This window comes from Chiloscyllium plagiosum, unplaced genomic scaffold (genome assembly GCF_037043375.1).
Source record: "Chiloscyllium plagiosum isolate Xiang-an unplaced genomic scaffold, Cpla_swu_hap1 HiC_scaffold_5, whole genome shotgun sequence".
NCBI classification, from domain to species: Eukaryota; Metazoa; Chordata; class Chondrichthyes; order Orectolobiformes; family Hemiscylliidae; genus Chiloscyllium; species Chiloscyllium plagiosum.
Window position 1 is genome coordinate 7946447 of NW_028270143.1, and position 18310 is coordinate 7964756.

At 39.6% G+C, this 18310-nt stretch overlaps 1 protein-coding gene across 1 annotated transcript in view; it reads left to right on the plus strand.

Moving 5' to 3' along the window:
* LOC122550227 (3-hydroxyisobutyrate dehydrogenase, mitochondrial-like) overlaps positions 1 to 4468 on the plus strand; it is a 149300-nt gene extending 144832 nt beyond the window's left edge. The window contains exons 7-8 of the mRNA XM_087986959.1: positions 408 to 564; positions 3808 to 4468. Coding sequence (XP_087843085.1) covers positions 408 to 564; positions 3808 to 3966 — 316 coding nt within the window. The 3' untranslated portion in view covers positions 3967 to 4468. The remainder of the gene's footprint in view (positions 1 to 407; positions 565 to 3807) is intronic.
* Positions 4469 to 18310: the final 13842 nt, after the last annotated feature.

Below are 18310 nucleotides of genomic sequence, written 5' to 3' on the forward strand. Positions count from 1 at the left end.
CTGAATGCTGCTATATGTGTCATTTTATTAAAATCCTGAGAGAAATGTTTAAAGGCCGATTTAGTTATTGAGATTCAAGAATTTAAGAAATCAGATTAGAGGAAGAAAAAGAATGAATGTTACACGGATATTACCTTAACACCATTCATATCTAGCCTGTGCAATCCAGACAGTACTGTCTCTTTAAAGTTTATTGACCATGTATTTAATAGCTTGGTTCAATTTGTATATGCTGGGCTGAGCTAGAATCACTTTAAAGTATGTCATAAATCCACAATAAATGCAGTATCATTTTGGAAGGTGCTTGCTAGAATGAGACAAATGGCTATGTAGGGTCAAACAGCAGATAACTGGTCAACCGTACTGGCACTTTGACCTTAAAACTACTCGTTTGTAACTTTTGACAGGCTAGGGCTTGACCCGAAGCTTCTGACAAAAATTGTGAATATGAGCTCAGGCCGATGCTGGTCAAGCGATACCTACAATCCTGTACCGGGTGTGATGGATGGTGTCCCTTCCGCGAATGATTATCAAGGTGGCTTTGCGGCATCATTAATGGCGAAGGTACTATTTACAAAGCAAAAGTAATTTTTGTTTTCTCTGTCCTTTTGTAGAACATCCATGCCACATGTCTTCCCTCAGTAGGCTAAATAACAAGAAGCCTGCAGAAATATTCTAATGTCATAGCCAGCTGATTAAAGGTTCATAATACTTGCATTACTGTCAGTTGTCAAACATCAGATCTGCCCTCACTGGGATTAAGTAACTAGGCACACACAACAAAGCCTTCAGTTTTATGTTTGGAGAAATTGTGTACACCTTAGCCCATTTGTTTTCCTTCTGTTCTCCAGACAAGATGATAAACCGATCATTTGATACCTTGCAATTTTTTTTTAAACATGATCAAACCTTGGATTTGGAAAGGTATGACTTTAAATGGTGATGATTTGCTGTGGTGATTTTGAGGATGTTAAAAGAAATTTTTAACAATGCAAAACCAATTTGTACCCCCGAGAGAAAAGCTCTATTTTGCAGAAAAGCCGGCATAAAACTAAAAGAAAGGGCTTTAAAAAATGCAGGAAAAAAACCCAGTTCATGCTGAGTGGGGCTAGCAAAGGTCCACAAAGCAGCTTATAAGGGCTACTAAAAGAGATTACGGAAAGAAATTTGCAAGGGGCATCAAAATCAATAAAATAAATTTTATAGTTAGTTAAAAGGAAAGTGGGTGGTCAGGAGCAATGTTGGCTCACTAAAGACTGAAAGTAAGGATGCTGTCAATGACCATAGGGAAAAGCAAGACATGTTGAGTAATTGTTTTTCCTCAGCATTTACAGTAGAAAAGAAGAATAGCTTGCCAGAGGTCCTGTTGACATTAGCCATGGATTGGAGATGGGGACTGAATACATCTAATGTGATTAAAACATGGATAATAAGGAAACCCCTGGAATTAAAGAGTGAAAAATTCCTGGAATCTGACAGTTTCCCTTGGAGGATGTTAAAGGAAGCGCATTGTAGATTTCCTAACTTCAGGACTTTCAGAGTTCCCTAGATACAGAAGTTGTCTCTCTGGCCTGGAAAACTGTACATATCACTCCACTTTAAGAAGGGTGAAAGAGGGAATTACAGACCAATTAACCTAACTTATGTGGTGGGAAATTCTTGGAGTCTGTAGTTAAGAATGAGGTAACTGAACATCTTTTGAAAATTTTCAGTTAACCTGGGAGAGGCAGCATGAATTCATGACAGATCATGCCTGACAAACCTCGTTGAATTTAATTGAAGAGTGACTAAGGCAGTGGATAGGGAAATGTATATGGATTTTGCTTATATGGACTTCCAGAAGGTATTTGATAAACTGCATTAGAAACTTTCGCTAAGGTGAATTGAATGGAATTGAGGGCAAATTACTGACATGGCTGGGAAATTCATTGAGTGACAGACAGCAGAAAGTAGGGGTAATGGGTTGATATTCAGATTGGAAGGATAAGACCGGTAGCATGCTACAAAGATTTATGTTAGGGCCTCAGTTATTCACATTATTTATTAATGGCGTAGAAAGTCATATATCCAAATTTGGAGATGACCATGTTAAGCAGCATTGAAGACAAAGGAGATAGTCCATCAATATTCATTTGTAATTTTTATGCTGGGTGAATGGGCAAAATTGTGGGAGATGGAGTTCATTGTAAGCAAGTGTGGCTTTATCCATTTTGGACCAAGAAAGGGTAGATCAGGGTACTTCCTGGGTGTACAAAGTCAAATACAGCAGATAGCCAAAGTGGCCTGTGGGGGTTCCAGGTGCATAGATCGATTTTTAAAAAGTCACAAACAAGTGCAGAAAAGAATCAACAAATCTCATGGAATGCTGGCTTTTATTTCTACAGGATTGGGGTATGCTAGGATACAGACGCTACACTGCAGCTATTCAAAACTCTGGTTAGACCCCACTTGGAATACTGTAGATCTGAGCACTCCTAAGGAAGGATATATTGCCCTTGGAGAGACTATAATATTTGTTTTCAAAGAATGACACCTGGACTTTATGGGTTAAGTTATGAGGAGAGGTTATACAAATTAGGCAGGTTTCCCTAGAATTTAAAAGGTTAAGAGGTGATCTGATCAAAGTCTTCAAGATATTAGTAGGAAAAGACAGACAAGATAAACTATTTCCACTGGTTGGGGATTCTAGAACTAAGGCACATTGATCTGGTCCTAATTCTCAGACTTTCAGAAGATGTGTGTAGAAGTGCTTTCTAAAGTAAAGGGTGGTAGATGTTTGGAACTCTGTCTCAACTGGCCAGAGGATGCAGGATCAGTTGTTAAATGGATACATTTTTGGTCAGCAGAGAGATTAAGGGATATGGGCCAAAGGCAGATACATGGCGTTAGGCCAGACATGAGTCTTAACCTCATGGAATGGCCCACTCTTGTTCCTCTGGTTGAATATTCTTGTCATTTTACTACTTTCTAGATTGCTCTATATTATATCTGATGGGAAGGGCAGTTTCACTGAGTCATCTTTCTGTCCATTTTTAATGCTCTGGGGAAATTTCCTGAACCACACGCTGCTTTTCTCACATTATATGGAGATAGCAAATCCAGTTCCTCACTTTTGTGAACCAAGTGAACCATATATTGGAAAGTCACTGTGTTGAGTTACTACACTGCGGTATATCACTAGAGCCTGATACAGACTGATGCACACCTTTTTTATTAATTGCCTTCAGAGAACTATAGCCTTAAAACCAAAAGAAAAACTAGGAAAACCAGATTTTCAACAGGGACATTGGCTCCTGTAGAGAGAAATCGTCAGTGTTTTGAGTCTTATGAAGATGAGTGAGTCACTAAATTGGATTGAATGAAACAACATGGGGTATGGTAGAGTGAGAAAAGAGTAGAAAAGAATCAGGACTGTGAAATCCTATTCCAAATTAAAATTGAACAGTTAAATGACTAGCTCTTGCCATGATTAAAAGATGGCAAGAGGTGAAAACCAGTCATGTCCCTGGATTCAGGAAAGAGTTGAGTGTGCACTACTTGCCACGTAGGTTGACTTCTTATGAGTGTGCACTTCATAACAAACAAAAGGTTTACCCAACTTTTCAGTAGGTTGACAAATAGATTCTGAAATGTTATTGTTTCTCATACACGTCAGGCACTGATTAAAAGAAAAATCACTGCAAAGTACTTGTGATTTGTTATAATGATCATGCAGTTATTTGTGGTTTGAATAGGACCACAGTGTTGAGTTCGAAACTGAGCTTGAAAAAATCACTCTCTAACTCTCCTTCCATTTCTTCCATATAGGATCTGGGATTAGTACAAAACACAGCGACGAACACTAAAACCCCTGCTTTATTAGGATCATTGTCTCATCAGGTTTACAGGATGATGTGCGCAAGGGGCTATGCTCAGAAAGACTTCTCTTCAGTGTTTCAGTTCCTGCGAGAAGAGGAGAATATTTAAACTTGACCAACACCAAAATGCATCTTGAGAAAATAGGCATGGGACTGTCAGTGAGTGTTCAAGCAAGTTCAGTTGTCCGACAAAAAAAAAAACAACAGGATAATTCTATAGCCATAAATCATGGTCCCAAAGTGGCTGCCTAGTTTCTTAGCAAACAGTTTGTGTAGTTGTGCACATGAATTCCCTGATTTAACTGTGTGGAATTAAATAATGAAAACATTTTGAAACTGAATTGCAAGCAAGATGACTAAGACGTTTTGAGGCTGTTACACACTATGTAGGTTTATTGTAATTTTATGAGAAATGATAAGGAAGTTAGTTTTTGTTTTGAACTTCTTTACCCGTTACTTCACTAAAACATAAATTATAAATTTTCATTTTAACTTTGATTTGTTTACCTAAATAATACATGGCATAAATAGATGGCAACTATTATCTTTTCTTTACTATTCAATTAATGTGATTTTAAATTGAAATAAAATTCTACTACTTATGTATGGGATTCAATCATCTGAGTTTTGATTTGATACAATTCAGAACCTTTGGCCAATTTATTATGAGGTCCCAAGGGTAGTCTTGTGTTCTGATCCAAGTCCACAGGAAGGTGGTTTGAAGTGCCTAATCTCATTTCACAAGTGGTCCTTATAAACTCTTAGAAGACTTTCATCTCCTTAGTCTGACTGGAAGTGAGTCTAATCTTAAAGAAAATAGAAGTTGGCTTTCATTGATGATAAATGGAAATATCTTCGATATTTTAAATCCTTTGCTATTACATATTTGAATATGTATTTGTCACTGTTTGAACACTTTTCTAAATTTACTGCTTGCTTTTCTGTCGAAGAAATTAAATATTGAATTTATGAATTTGCTTAGTTGGGTTTTTAAGAGGGAAGATCCTATATAATTTTTACCCCTATTTCAGATCAGCAACCTGTACACTTGACTCTCTAAAGATGTCTGATTTGTTGCAAAATACAAGTTATTTGCTTTTCCTCATCAATTTGCTTTTCCTCCTATCTTTCATGTCTGACTGTATTCAGTTCTTGTAGGGATGTGCTTCTTGGTGGATGTGTTGCTTTCAGTAATTTAGCAGGGTGAGCGACCACTGGTTAGTGATCAATAGCCTCATTGCTGATGCCAATCTTGTCACCATCAAGCATTCTGCAACCTTCCAGCAGAGGTTCCATGATAGCAGTCAGAAGCTGGAATTATGTTCCAGTCTTTATGAACATGCAGGCCCACCAACCTACAAGTTGTAAAGCTCATTGTTGTTCAACTATTGCTACCCAAGAATTAAAGCAGCTAATCTGGTGCAAAGGTTCCTTTTTAAAGGAACAAGTTATTTGGGAAGCCAGATGCAAAAAATAATAATCTCATTGTGAACCAACCATTCACTATTTTGAACCTGACATTACTGTAATTTTTTTTTATTGGGACATGTTTGCATCAAAGGCCAAAGGAATGTCTTTGCAAATAAATTATAACAATTTATACTAGGACTCCCCAAAGTTTGGTCATGAGCTGAACTTTTGGATTGACCCCTTTTGCCCTAATCTGAAAGGCAACCCCTGTCATTCACTGAAATGAAATGAAAGTGTGATAAAATTTCAAAAGCACTGATTGGTGCTCTCCTGATGGTCAAAGGAGCTGGATTTAAACTTTGATTCTGGAGACTGATGAGCTCAATCTCTTTTATTTTCCTTCTAGATTAGTTTGGGCTCTCTTTCTATGTATATAGTTGGATTGTACCTGTGAACAATAAATCCAAGCGACAGGAACAATTTATTTATATCAAGTACTCATAACTGGGTTAAATTGATTTCTTGTTCTTAATCTTTTCCTGTTCTCTATAAATTGCTCCCCGAACATGCAAAATCTTTTATATATGGAATTGTTTACTTAAAATTCTGCAGAGTAAAAATCTTACAGCCTTTAACATGCTAACAATGAAATTGCATTGTCTATTTGACTGCTTTTTAAGATTTTTGTCAGCTAATTTTTAGTGGATAACTAAATTTAGGGTAGCAGTTGTATCTCCATTTAGTGAAGCTGTTAATCAATTATCAACTTCCAAAAAGCTCTTGTTAACAACCCACTGGAGCTTTCTTATAGATCTATGGCTGAGTGTTGGTACATAATGACAGTTTATTATCCATGCATTGGATTTGATGTAATTGTGTAAAGCTGCTTAGAACAAAGCATTCCTAAAAGATGAAGCAAAAATGTTTAACTATTGTTTCATCTTGAAAGTTAAAGATCAATACATGAAGTTATTATCAATGATCATGTGGTACCCTGGGGGTTTCTGTCAATCTTAAAATAGCCAATGAGAAGATTGAGAGAGAATCTTCCCTGCACCCCAACTCAACAAAAGTCCTGACTGTTTGATTTAATAGGATTGGGTAGGTCACGAAGAATTCCCTCACTCAAGAAGGAAGTACTGAGTTTTCTTCGAGTCTAAAAATGAACAAAAATCAAAAGTTGGTTTGGATGAAATTGGTGGCTATGTTTTAAAGAAAATTGTTGATAATGATGTAGATACACTTTGAATAATTGTTTCTTTAAAGGGTAATTGATTATTCATGCAAGGAACATTTGTGAACAGTTGGTGCCTAATAATTAACTAACCATCTGTTTCTCTTTAATCCATGGAAGTGCTCAAAGAAATATTAGTACCAGTTTTTCTATATTATGAATAGACAACAAGCTTCTGTTAAACTTAAAATGATGAACCTTTGAATTTCATTGATAACCTTTCAATAGTCTGCATCATCAATAATTTCCAGAAAGTAAATACTCCAAGCAACATCAAAGACTCTAAATTTATAAAATGAGCTCAAATTTGCAAGAGTAGTTTGACATGAATAAATGCCTGATTGTTGAATGCAGGCTTAAACTTTGAGTCTGACTGCATTGAAAGTTTGACAAGTGCCGGAACAGAGCTTGGAAAGGTTGTATGCCTTTCTGTTGCAGTAAAAGTTGAATTGCAGCTGTTCTTTCAAATTATTTTGTGTTGCAAAGTTGGGTAGAGTAATTTTAGATCAGGAGACAGGAAGTTAGAATTTGGTGTTTGTAAAATGGGGAAAACATTGCATGGTCCCTTTTTTTAAAAATGGTGTTTTTTTTGATGCTTAGAGAATTTAAAATGTATGTCTGTGAGCTGCAGCTTGAGATTGCCAGTACACAGAGCCTGAACTGAAGCATTCTTATTGAAAGGCAGTACAGTTAGCAGGCCAAACTGCAGTTTTTAACCAAGACAATATGTTTTGAATTTTGCCAATCAATTTAGCCAGGCACTTAAATACCAAAAACCTATTAAATTTAAATATGATGGTTTTGACAATATAGGACCAATCCTATGTAAGAAATATTAATATGTCATCAAGGGTATAAAAGAAGGGGGCAGTTAGACAAAAATCCCAGAGAAAAATGCTATTCGCTGGAGCTACCAGCCCTCAGCGTGCTCTAGAGAGAAATTGGCTCTTACAGTCATCAACGTATCAGAGAAAGCACCACACAAATAATGAAGGTACTGACAATGAAGAAACAATGGAAGAAGCTATTCAATTTGTTAGTTGATGCCACCTAGTATGCTTCAGTCATAATAGTTTTTCATAGCTATGCCCCCTCTGAGAGGCATTAACCTTTGCTTGGATATGATTTCACAAACCAGGGGGAAGTGAGCACTGCAGATGCTGGAGAATCAGAGTCAAAAAGTGTGGCGCTGAAAAAAAGCACAGCAGGTCAGGCAGCATCCGAGAAGGACTTAGGCCCAAAACGACTCTCCTTGAATGCTGCCTAATATGTGCTTTTTTCCAGCGCCACACTTTTTGACTCTGATTCCACAAATGCTAACAGGATGTAGAATAGTAACTGCAAGGTGATTGAACTACTCCGTAGATTATTTTTATTCACTATGCTACATTGTAATTTCCACATAACAGGATATATATCAAATGTCCACGTTTCAGATATGCAATTGTCTCTAGGAGCTTGATGTCAGAAAATGACTTTTCATGATGACTGAGATATTGGGAGTGAATGTTCTTTGTGAACTGAACACACGATGCAGCTTCAGGTTGAGTTCAAAAATCATTCTTTTTAGTAAACCTTTTGAATAAAACAACCCAAGTAGTACAATTAATTTGCATAAATATAATTTTACCATATGCATTGCTTTCAACAGATAAATATACACAGTAAATTCTCTGCCAATGCAAAATCATAACTTGTGAATTCACCTATCTATGCCAAAAAATAAGTAACATCAAAATTATACATCCATGATTTGTAACCTACTTTTAACAAGCTCTATACTCAAGAATTTCATTATTTGCAGGAGTTCTCTGGAACGGAAACTTTGCAGATAAAGAGGAATGACTGCATTTTGTGTTTGCAGTAAGCATAGTCTGGCTTTTCTATAACTAAACAAGGCATCAAAATATAAGGGAATATTTGTTTGTGAACAGTTAGATCTAATAAAAATTACAACACACAGAATATTCCAAGTAAGAATACGATTAATTCTGATATATTAAAGAGTTGAAGAACTGCAGTTTTCATCAGAAGAATTTAAGCTGTGTATAAATGTCTGCTTTGTTCACTTAAATTGAATGCATAGGCAGGATACTGGTGGGGAGCAGCAAAAATAATTGGATACAACTTCAGAAATAGAATGCCCTTTAATAGAGCATTCTTTTTTTTTTACTTTCAAACATTTTAATTGCTAGTAGTTCAGAGACTTTCTAAAGTTTCAGTTCTACTGCTTTAGGGGATGAGATTACATTCCCGTTTAAAATAAGTGCAAAGTCAGTGCAGTGCCATAATGCCTACCTGAATCTAAGCTACCTTTTGATTTTAGGACACTTTGAATCCAATAGGCTAACTGCACATGCCGAATAATAAGATGGTCCACACTGTAGTTCAAATCCTATGACTAGTATTGGATCCCAGTATTCATACTTAAGCAGCAATGTGGGTAAAGAAGGTTGACTGGCTGCTCACACTTTTACAAGTGGGAGATAGTAGGCTAGTGGTTATGTCTCTGAGCTAGTACTCCGGGAATGTGGGTTCAAACACCACCAAGGCTGATGGTGAAATTTGAATTTGATTTTTAACAACTAATTGTCAATTATCACAAAAATCTCTCTTGTTCGCTAATGTCTTTTAGGGAAGGAAATCTGCCCCCATACTGGGTCTGTCCTATGTGTTACTCCAGATCCACAACAATGTCTTTAACTCGTAACTATGCTCTACAATAGCTTAGATAACAAATCACTTCAGGGTAATTAGGAATGGGCAAAAATGTCAGTCTTGGCAATGATGCCCACATCCCATACAAGACTAAAAAAGGGCCTATTTGAAAATTTCATCAACTGAGCATTAATGTGACCAAAACATTGCCTCTCTCTTCCAACTGTCACAGCATCTTTTTTGGATGGAGTTTGGGCAGCAGGCAGTTGCATGTCAAAAAAGTTGAGCATATTTGCTTATATATTTACATACATGTCTACTGCAGATGCATCCTTCAGGGAGATAATATGGCTGTTAATTTTTCAACATTTTTGCTCACTGTGCTTATGTTGGAATTGTACAATTCTAGATTTACAAATACAATTAGACTCAACCAGGGAGCCTGTTCCTCCGATAAAACTCAAAAGAAGCCAGGTTTCCTTGTTTAATTGACACACCACCAAATTTTTTACTAGAATAAGGAACAGAGGGATCTGGGTGTGCAAGTACATAGATCCCTCAAAGTTGCCACCCAAGTGGATAGGGTTGTTAAGAAAGCATATGGTGTTTTGGTTTTCATTAACAGGGGAATTGAGTTTAAGAGCCGCGAGGTTTTGCTGCAGCTCTACAAGTCCCTGGTGAGACCACACTTGGAATATTGTGTCCAGTTCTGGTCACCCTACTATAGGAAAGATACAGAGGCTTTGGAGAGGGTGCAAAGAAGGTTTACCAGGATGCTGCCTGGACTGGAGGGCTTGCCTTATGAAGAAAGGTTGAATAAGTTCGGACTTTTCTCTCTGGAGAGAAGGAGGAAGAGAGGAGACCTGATCGAGGTGTACAAAATAATGAGAGGAAGAGAGAATCAATAGCCAGAGACTTTTCCCCAGAGCAGGATTGACTGGTATGAGAAGTCATAGTTTGAAGATATTCGGAGAAACGTATAAAGGTTACGTCAGAGGTAGGCTCTTTCTGCAGAGAGTTGTCAGTTGTGGTAGTGGAAGCAGAGTCATTGGGGACATTTAAGCGACTGCTGGACATGCACATGGATAGCAGTGAGTTGAGGGGTGCGTAGGTTAAGTTACTATATGTGACATTAGGATTAAATCTCAGCACAACATTGTGGGCCAAAGGGCCTGTTCAGTGCTGTACTTTTCTATGTTCTATTATCCACGAAGTGCAGCGATTATCACTGTAACAGCTGGTGTTTGATCACTACCTATATCTTTTTCCTTAATGAACTCATAATGCAACGTCCATCAGCACAGTACACATGCATCCAACTTTTAAGATGTTTTATTTACTCTGCGGTCAGCTGTTTCAGTAAGGAAGTAATGGAATAGCAGATGTATGTGTCCAGTAGAAACTGCAGTGTGCAAGTGTGCAGCAGTACCATACCATAACATGGTGCTGTTTTGCATTCTGGCAGCTGTTCCGATATTAAACCTGTACGTGTAGGAGAAAGTAACAGTGCCTCCAATTGAGGAGCTAAGATGACACCTAATTAGTGCCCCAGAATATGCTGTCAGTGGAAAATGTTCTGACTATTTTTAGTTATGAATATAAAGTAGAATTAAAGAAAATTGGTTAGCCGAAGCTATAACTTTTTTTTTCTCTTTATAGGGTCAAAATCTTCTTTCCAGTATCGTTTAGTTTTTATTTCGCAAAACTTTCTTCCCTCTGCCCTGATGGAATTGGTGTCTTGCTTAATAAGAGAAGTCATAGTTTGAAGATATTAGGAGGAGTTCTGCGTGCAGTTCTGATCTCCCTGCTGTAGGAAAGATATTGTTAAACTTGAAAGGGTTCGGAAAAGGTTTACAAGAATATTGCTAAGGTTTGAGGGTTTGAGCTATAGGGAGAGACTGGATAGGTTGGGGCTATTTTACCTGCCCTGTCAGAGACTAAGAGTGATCTTTATAGCGGTTTATAAAATCGTGTCTGATGTCGATAGGGTGAATAGCCAACATCTTTTCCCAGGATGGGTGAAGTCTAAAACCATAGGGCATAGATTTAAGGTGAGCGGGGAAAGATTTAAAAGGGATCTAATGGGCAACATTTTCACACAAAGGGGGTATGGAATGAGCTATCGGAGGAACTGGTGGAGGCTGGGAAAATTACAACATTTAAATGAACAGGAAGAGGTTAGTGGGATATGAGCCAAATGCTGGCAGATGGGACTAGATTAATTTAGAATATCTGGTCAGCATGGACAAGTTGGACGGAAAGGACTGTTTCCATGCTGTACAGCTCTATGACTCTTAAGTGCCATGTTGCCATGTTATTTTAGCCACTGAGTTTAACAGCGCATGATGGGATCTCAAAATTAACACAAACAAGTACAGATATCATTTCAAAATAGCAGTGTCACTCCCTACATACCTTGGTGCTGAAGCCAATTCTACCATCTCAATTGTTATTTCAGCATATTGCAAGTATCCCACTTGAGAAATATTAATTGTCTATAACCAATTGTGCAATCAAGGAAGTTTGCCACTGTTATTTTTAAAGAGTCTAATGATGACCGTAACACTGTTGTCGATTGTGAGAAAACCTATCAGGTTCACTGATGACCTTTTTAGGGAAGGTAACTACAGTCCTTGCCTGGTCTGGCTTATATATGACTCCAGTCCCATAGCAATATTTTTGACTCTTAACTACCCTCTGGGCAATTAGCAATGGATACTAAATGCTGGCCTAGTCAGTGGCACCCTCATCGAACACATAAAAAATATGCATTTATGATAATCTTGAATCAAAGGTCATTTAAAAGATACATGTCATAATATCACTTCAGCCAGAGATCAGGTTTAATGAAGGCGTTCTGTAAGTAATGCATAAGAGTTTTCTTGTTCCATGATTTCTATAGAATCAGACATAGAACAGAAGGTAGTCACTTAAACCATGTTCAGTTATTTCCCATAACGCTGCACATTTTTCTTCTAAACCTTTTTTTCCTTTTTCTTTTAAGTAGCAATAATATCCAGACTTGGGCTATCAAGTGCCAAGTCACATTTGCACTACACAAGTGTCAGCCAATGACTATCTCCATCCTAACCATCACTTCTTGATATTGATGGTATTGCCATTACTGAATTCCCCATTATCAACATCCTGGAGGTTATGTTTGACCAGAAAATGAACTGGACTAGCCATATAATTACTGTGTCTACAAGAGCAGGCCAGAGAATTTTACAGCGAGTAACTCCCCAATGCCTGAAAACGAAGGCAAATTTTAGGCATGTGATGGAATGACCTCCACTTACCTGGATGAGTGCAGCTCTCCACTAACCAAGCCAAAATGGCCACATCCACAAAAATCATTGCTTCTACCTCCAATGCACGGTAGCAGCTATGTGTATCATCTACAAGATATACTTCAGAAATTTACCAAGACTCCTTAACATCACTTTGCAAATCTATGCCCACTGCCATCTAGAAGGACAAAGGTAGCAGTTATATGGGAATGCCACCACTACGTTCCTCTCCAAACCACTCAGCAACTTGACTTGGAAATATTTTCATCCTTTATTGCTGCTGGGTTAAATTCCTAACAGCAACACGGGAATCCCTGTACTCAATGACCGCATCAGCACTTCATGGGGGATGGACAATAAATGCTGGCCCAATCAGCAATGGCCCACGTCCTCTGAAAGAATGGAAAATATCCACTTCCCCTTTGAAAGTTACTTCTGAATGTGCTATTTTTCATGCAATTCATTCCAGATCAATACATTCATAAAAAGTATTAACATGCCAGATTTTCTTTTACCAATTTTCCTAACCCATGACCAATCAATACTCCTGGATTTTGACTACCTCTGTCAAATCTTCTCTTGTCCTCTTTGCTCTAATGAGCTCAATCACAGATCCTTTGGTAATGGCATTGTTTGTCTACCTATGTCAAGTAAACTGAAGAGGTTCAAGAATGCAGATCATTACCACCTTTTCAAGGACAGCGAGGGTTGGGCATTAAATGTTGGCCAAGCCAGCAAAACCAACATCCATGAATGAATAAAAACAGCTCACTACAGTGCTATTTATAAGCACCATCAAGTGCCTACAAGTTAGTTGCTATGTTATTCCTCCCAGCTGTTGTTACACTTCCATGCATTTTGTGTGCTTTGCCATTTTAAAAGTTTCAACAGCATACAGGGAGTTGTCTAACTGATATTGGTTCTAGTCATGGAGTCTCAGAGGTCTGTAGCACAGAAAAAGACCCTTTGGGTCAGTGTGTCTGTGATGGTCAGAAACAACACTTATCTATTAGAGTCATAGAGTTACATTGCATAGAAACAGACACTTTGATCCATCCCCGCTGACCAGACATCCCAATCTGATGTAGTCCCATTTGTCAGCATTGGCCCATGTCCCTCTCTTCCTATTCCTACACCCATTTTAAGACCATAAGACATAGGAGTGGAAGTAAGGCCATTCGGCCCATCAAGTCCACTCCGCCATTCAATCATGGCTGATGGGCATTTCAACTCCACTTACCCACGTTCTCCCCGTAGCCCTTAATTCCTTGTGACATCAAGAATTTATCAATTTCTGCCTTGAAGACATTTAGCGTCCCGGCCTCCACTGCACTCTGCGGCAATGAATTCCACAGGCTCACCGCTCTCTGGCTGAAGAAATGTCTCCGCATTTCTGTTCTGAATTTACCCCCTCTAATTCTAAGGCTGTGTCCACGGGTCCTCGTCTCCTCGCCTAACGGAAACAATTTCCGAGCGTCCTCCCTTTCCAAGCCATGTATTATCTTTTAAGTTTCTATTAGATCTCCCCTTAATCTTCTAAACTCCAATGAATACAATCCCAGGATCCTCAGCCGTTCCTCGTATGATAGACCTACCATTACAGGGATCATCCGTGTGAATCTCCGCTGGACATGCTCCAGTGCCAGTATGTCCTTCCTGAGGTGTGGGGACCAAAACTGGACACAGTACTCCAAATGGGGCCTAACCAGAGATTTATAAAGTCTCAGTAGCACAACGGTGCTTTTATATTCCAACCCTCTTGAGATAAATGACAACATTACATTTGCTTTTTTTAATCACAGACTCAACCTGCCTGTTTACCTTTAGAGAATCCTCGACTAGCACTCCCAGATCCCTTTGTACTTTGGCTTTATGAATTTTCTAACCATTTAGAAAGTAGTCCATGGTTGTATTCTTTTTTCCAAAGTGCAAGAGCTCGCATTTGCTCACATTGAATTCCATCAGCCATTTCCTGGACCACTCTCCTAAACTGTCTCGATCCTTCTGCAGCCTCCCCACTTCCTCAGTACTACCTGCCTGTCCACCTAACTTCATATCATCGGCAAACCTCGCTAGAATGCCCCCAGTCCCTTCATCCAGATCATTAATATATAACGTGAACAGCTGTGGCCCCAACACTGAACCCTGTGGGACACCGCTTGTCACCAGCTACCATTCCGAAAAAGAACCTTTTATCCCAACTCTCTGCCTTCTGTCAGACAGCCAATCCTCAATCCATACCAGTAGCTCACCTTTTAAATGTTGTAATTATACCTGCTTCCATCACTTGCTCAGGTAGTTCATTCCATACACGCACCACCCTCTGCGTGAAAAGTTACCTCTCAGGTCCTTTTTAAATCTTTCCATAATCACCATAAACCTTTGCCCTCTAGTTTTGGACTCCCCCCACCCTAGGAAAAAGATCTTGACTATTCACCCTTTCCATGCCCCTCACTATTTTCTAAATCTCTATAAGGTCATCCCTGAGTTTCCAATGCTCCAGGGGAAAAAGTCCTAGCCTATTCAGCCTCTCCCTATAACATCCTTGTAAATCTTTTCTGTACCCTCCCATCTTTAGCAACATCTTTCCTATAGAAGACCAACCAGAATTGTATGCAGTATTCCAAAAATGGCCTCATCAATGTTCCGTACAGTCGCAACATGACATCCCATCTCCAACGTTCAATGCTCTGCCCAATGAAGGCAAGTTCCAAATGCTTCTTCACCATCCTATCTACTTGCTATTCCATTTGCAAGGAACTATGCTAATCCAGTGTTCTGGTTCTTGGCCCATGGCCTTGTATGCCTTAATATCACAAGTGCACCTCTAAATATTTCTTAAATTTTATGAAGGTTTCTCCCTCAATCCTTATGGGCAATGAGTTCCAGAGTCACACCAACTTCCGTGTGAAAATGTTTTTCCTCACATCCCCTTCAAACTAGGATGAGGTGGGGGAAGGGGAAATGAGGAAGCTGTTGAAATCCACATTGATGCCCTGGGGTTGAAGTGTTCCGAGGCGGAAGATGAGGCGTTCTTCCTCCAGGCGTTTGGTGGTGAGGGAGCGGCGGTGTAGGAGGCCCAGCACCTCCATATCCTCGGCAGAGTGGGAGGGGGAGTTGAAATATTGAGCCACGGGGCGATTTGGTTGATTGGTGCGGGTGTCTTGGAGATGTTCCCTAAAGCGCTCTGCTAGGAGGCGTCCAGTCTCCCCAATGTAGAGGAGACCACATCGGGAGCAACGGATACAATAAATGATATGAGTGGATGTGCAGGTAAAACTTTGATGGATGTGGAAGGCTCCTTTAGGGCCTTGGATGGAGGTGAGGGAGGAGGTGTGGGCACAGGTTTTACAGTTCCTGCGGTGGCAGGGGAAGGTGCCAGGATGGGAGGGTGGGTCGTAGGGGGGCGTGGACCTGACCAGGTAGTCACGGAGGGAACGGTCTTTGCGGAAGGCGGAGAGGGGTGGGGAGGGAAATATATCCCTGGTGGTGGGGTCCCTGCCATGCCAACTGCAGAATAAATCTGTTTCTTGAATTGCTTCCGATAGTCTCCCCACCATCAAGGTCAGACTGACTGTCCTGTAGTTTCCTGGTTTATCTCTAGCTTCCTTCTTGAATAATGGTACCAGATTGGCTGTCCTCCAATCCACCTGCTGCTCTCTTGCGGCTAAAAAAGAATTGAAAGTTCTTGCAAGTGTCTCTGCTATTTCCTCCTGAGCTTCATTCAACAATCTGGGATACATTTCATCTGGCCTTGGAGATTTATCTACTATTAGGCCTGTTTGACACTTAGTTGAAACTTTATTGCTGGAACAGCACAGCAGGTCAGGCAGCATCCAGGGAACAGGAGATTCGACGTTTCGGGCACAGGCCCTTTTTCAGGTGAACTGAATAGCCTATTTCTATACTTCGGGATTCTATGAACTTACCTAAGGAATGATATACTGTCATTGGAGGCACTTAGCAAAGGCAGAGAGGAGGTTCTAATTTCTATAATTGTATTATAGACCTTCCTCATGATTTCTGTACTCAGGTCTCTCCTCTTGCTACTAAACACCAAAGCAAAGTGTTCATTTAAAGCCCTACATATATCCTCTGACTCCAAACGCAAATTACCTTTATAGGCCCTGGTTATCCTTTTACCCTTAATGTACCTATAAAACAATTTAAGATTTTGCTTTGCCTGCCAGTGTGCTTTCATAGCTCTCCCAATCTCCTTTTTACGTTCCCTCTTGCACATTCAATACTCCTTGAGGGCTTCTGCTGTTTTCAGACCTTGTTATCTGCCATAAACCTCCCTCATTCTTCATCAATGCTTGATATCTAGGGTTCACAAGATTTGATAGTCCCACCCTTTTTATTTATTGGAATATGTTGACCCTGTACTCTCCCTATACATTCTATTGCTCTGAATCAGATTTAGCTGAAAGTATCTGCTCCCAATCAACTCTAGCCAAAATTTTACGTGAATTTTATTTTGAGTTGTTGATGTGTGCTTAAGTTAGGCCATAAGATCACAAGATGTGAAGCAGCAGTAGGCCATTTGGCCCATTTGAGTCTATCCTACCTTTCAATGAGATTGTGGCTGATCTGATAATCTTCAACATTATTATCCTGCCTTTTCTTTGTAACTCTTGGAAAAACCTATCTATCACTGCCTTAAATATAATTAGTGACAGAGCATCCTTTGCACTATGAAGGAAACAATTCTGCAGATTTATTACCTCTCTGAGAAGAAATTCCTCCTCTCTCTGAACTAATTGGGTGATTCTTCACATTGTCATGAAGCCCTTGGTCCTAGACTCTAACCCATGTAGAACCCTCTCCGCATCTACCCTGTGAAGCCTCCACAGAATTTTTCATGGTTCAATAGATCAGTCTTTTATTCTTCTGAAATCAAATGAGTACTAGCCCAACCAATTAAACCTCTTGTCCTAAGAAAATATCCTTCTTACTTCGAATCGATTTAGTGAACCTTCTCTGGATTGCCTCCAATGACAGTATATCATTCCTTAGGTAAGTTCATAGAATCCCGAAGTATAGAAATAGGCTATTCAGTTCACCTGAAGAAGGGCTCATGCCCGAAACGTCGATTCTCCTGCTCCTTGGATGCTGCCTGACCTGCTGCGCTTTTCCAGCAACACATTTTCAGCTATTCAGTTCATCTAGTCCACACCAACCTTCTGAAGAGTGTCCCACCCAGACCAACCCACTCCCCCCATCCCTGTAAGCCTACATTTCCCATGGCCAATCCACCCAACCTGCACATCCCTGGACACTACGGGTAATTTAGCATAGCTAATCCACCTAACCTACATATCTTTGTGACTGTGGGAGGCAACTGGAGCACCTGGATAAAACCCGCACAGACATGGGGAGAATATACAAACTCCATACAGTCAGTCAGCCAAGGCTGGAACTGAACCCGGGTCCCTGGCACTGTGAGGGAGCAGTGCTAACCACTGCCTAATGTGGACTAAAACCTTTCAGTATTTTAGATATGGTCTAACCAGTGCCTTGTATAGTTCTGGCAAAGGCTGTCTATTTTTATGTTCCCCTCTCTTTGAAATAAAGCCAACATTCCACTTGCCATCCCTATGATCTTATTTGCCAGCTTCTCATGATTTATGCATGAGGACTCCCAAATTCATCTGCTACAGTTTTCTGCAGTTTTTCTCCATTTAAGTAATAAGTATTGCCTCTATTCCTCACATTTTTCCATATTATATGCTATCTGCCAAGTTTTTGCCCACTCATTTAATCTGTCGAGACTGTAAACTCTAGACTGTGTCTTGCCCACCACTCGCCTCAACAGTACTTTTGTGTCATCTGCAAACTTGGCTAAGTAACATTCACTACCC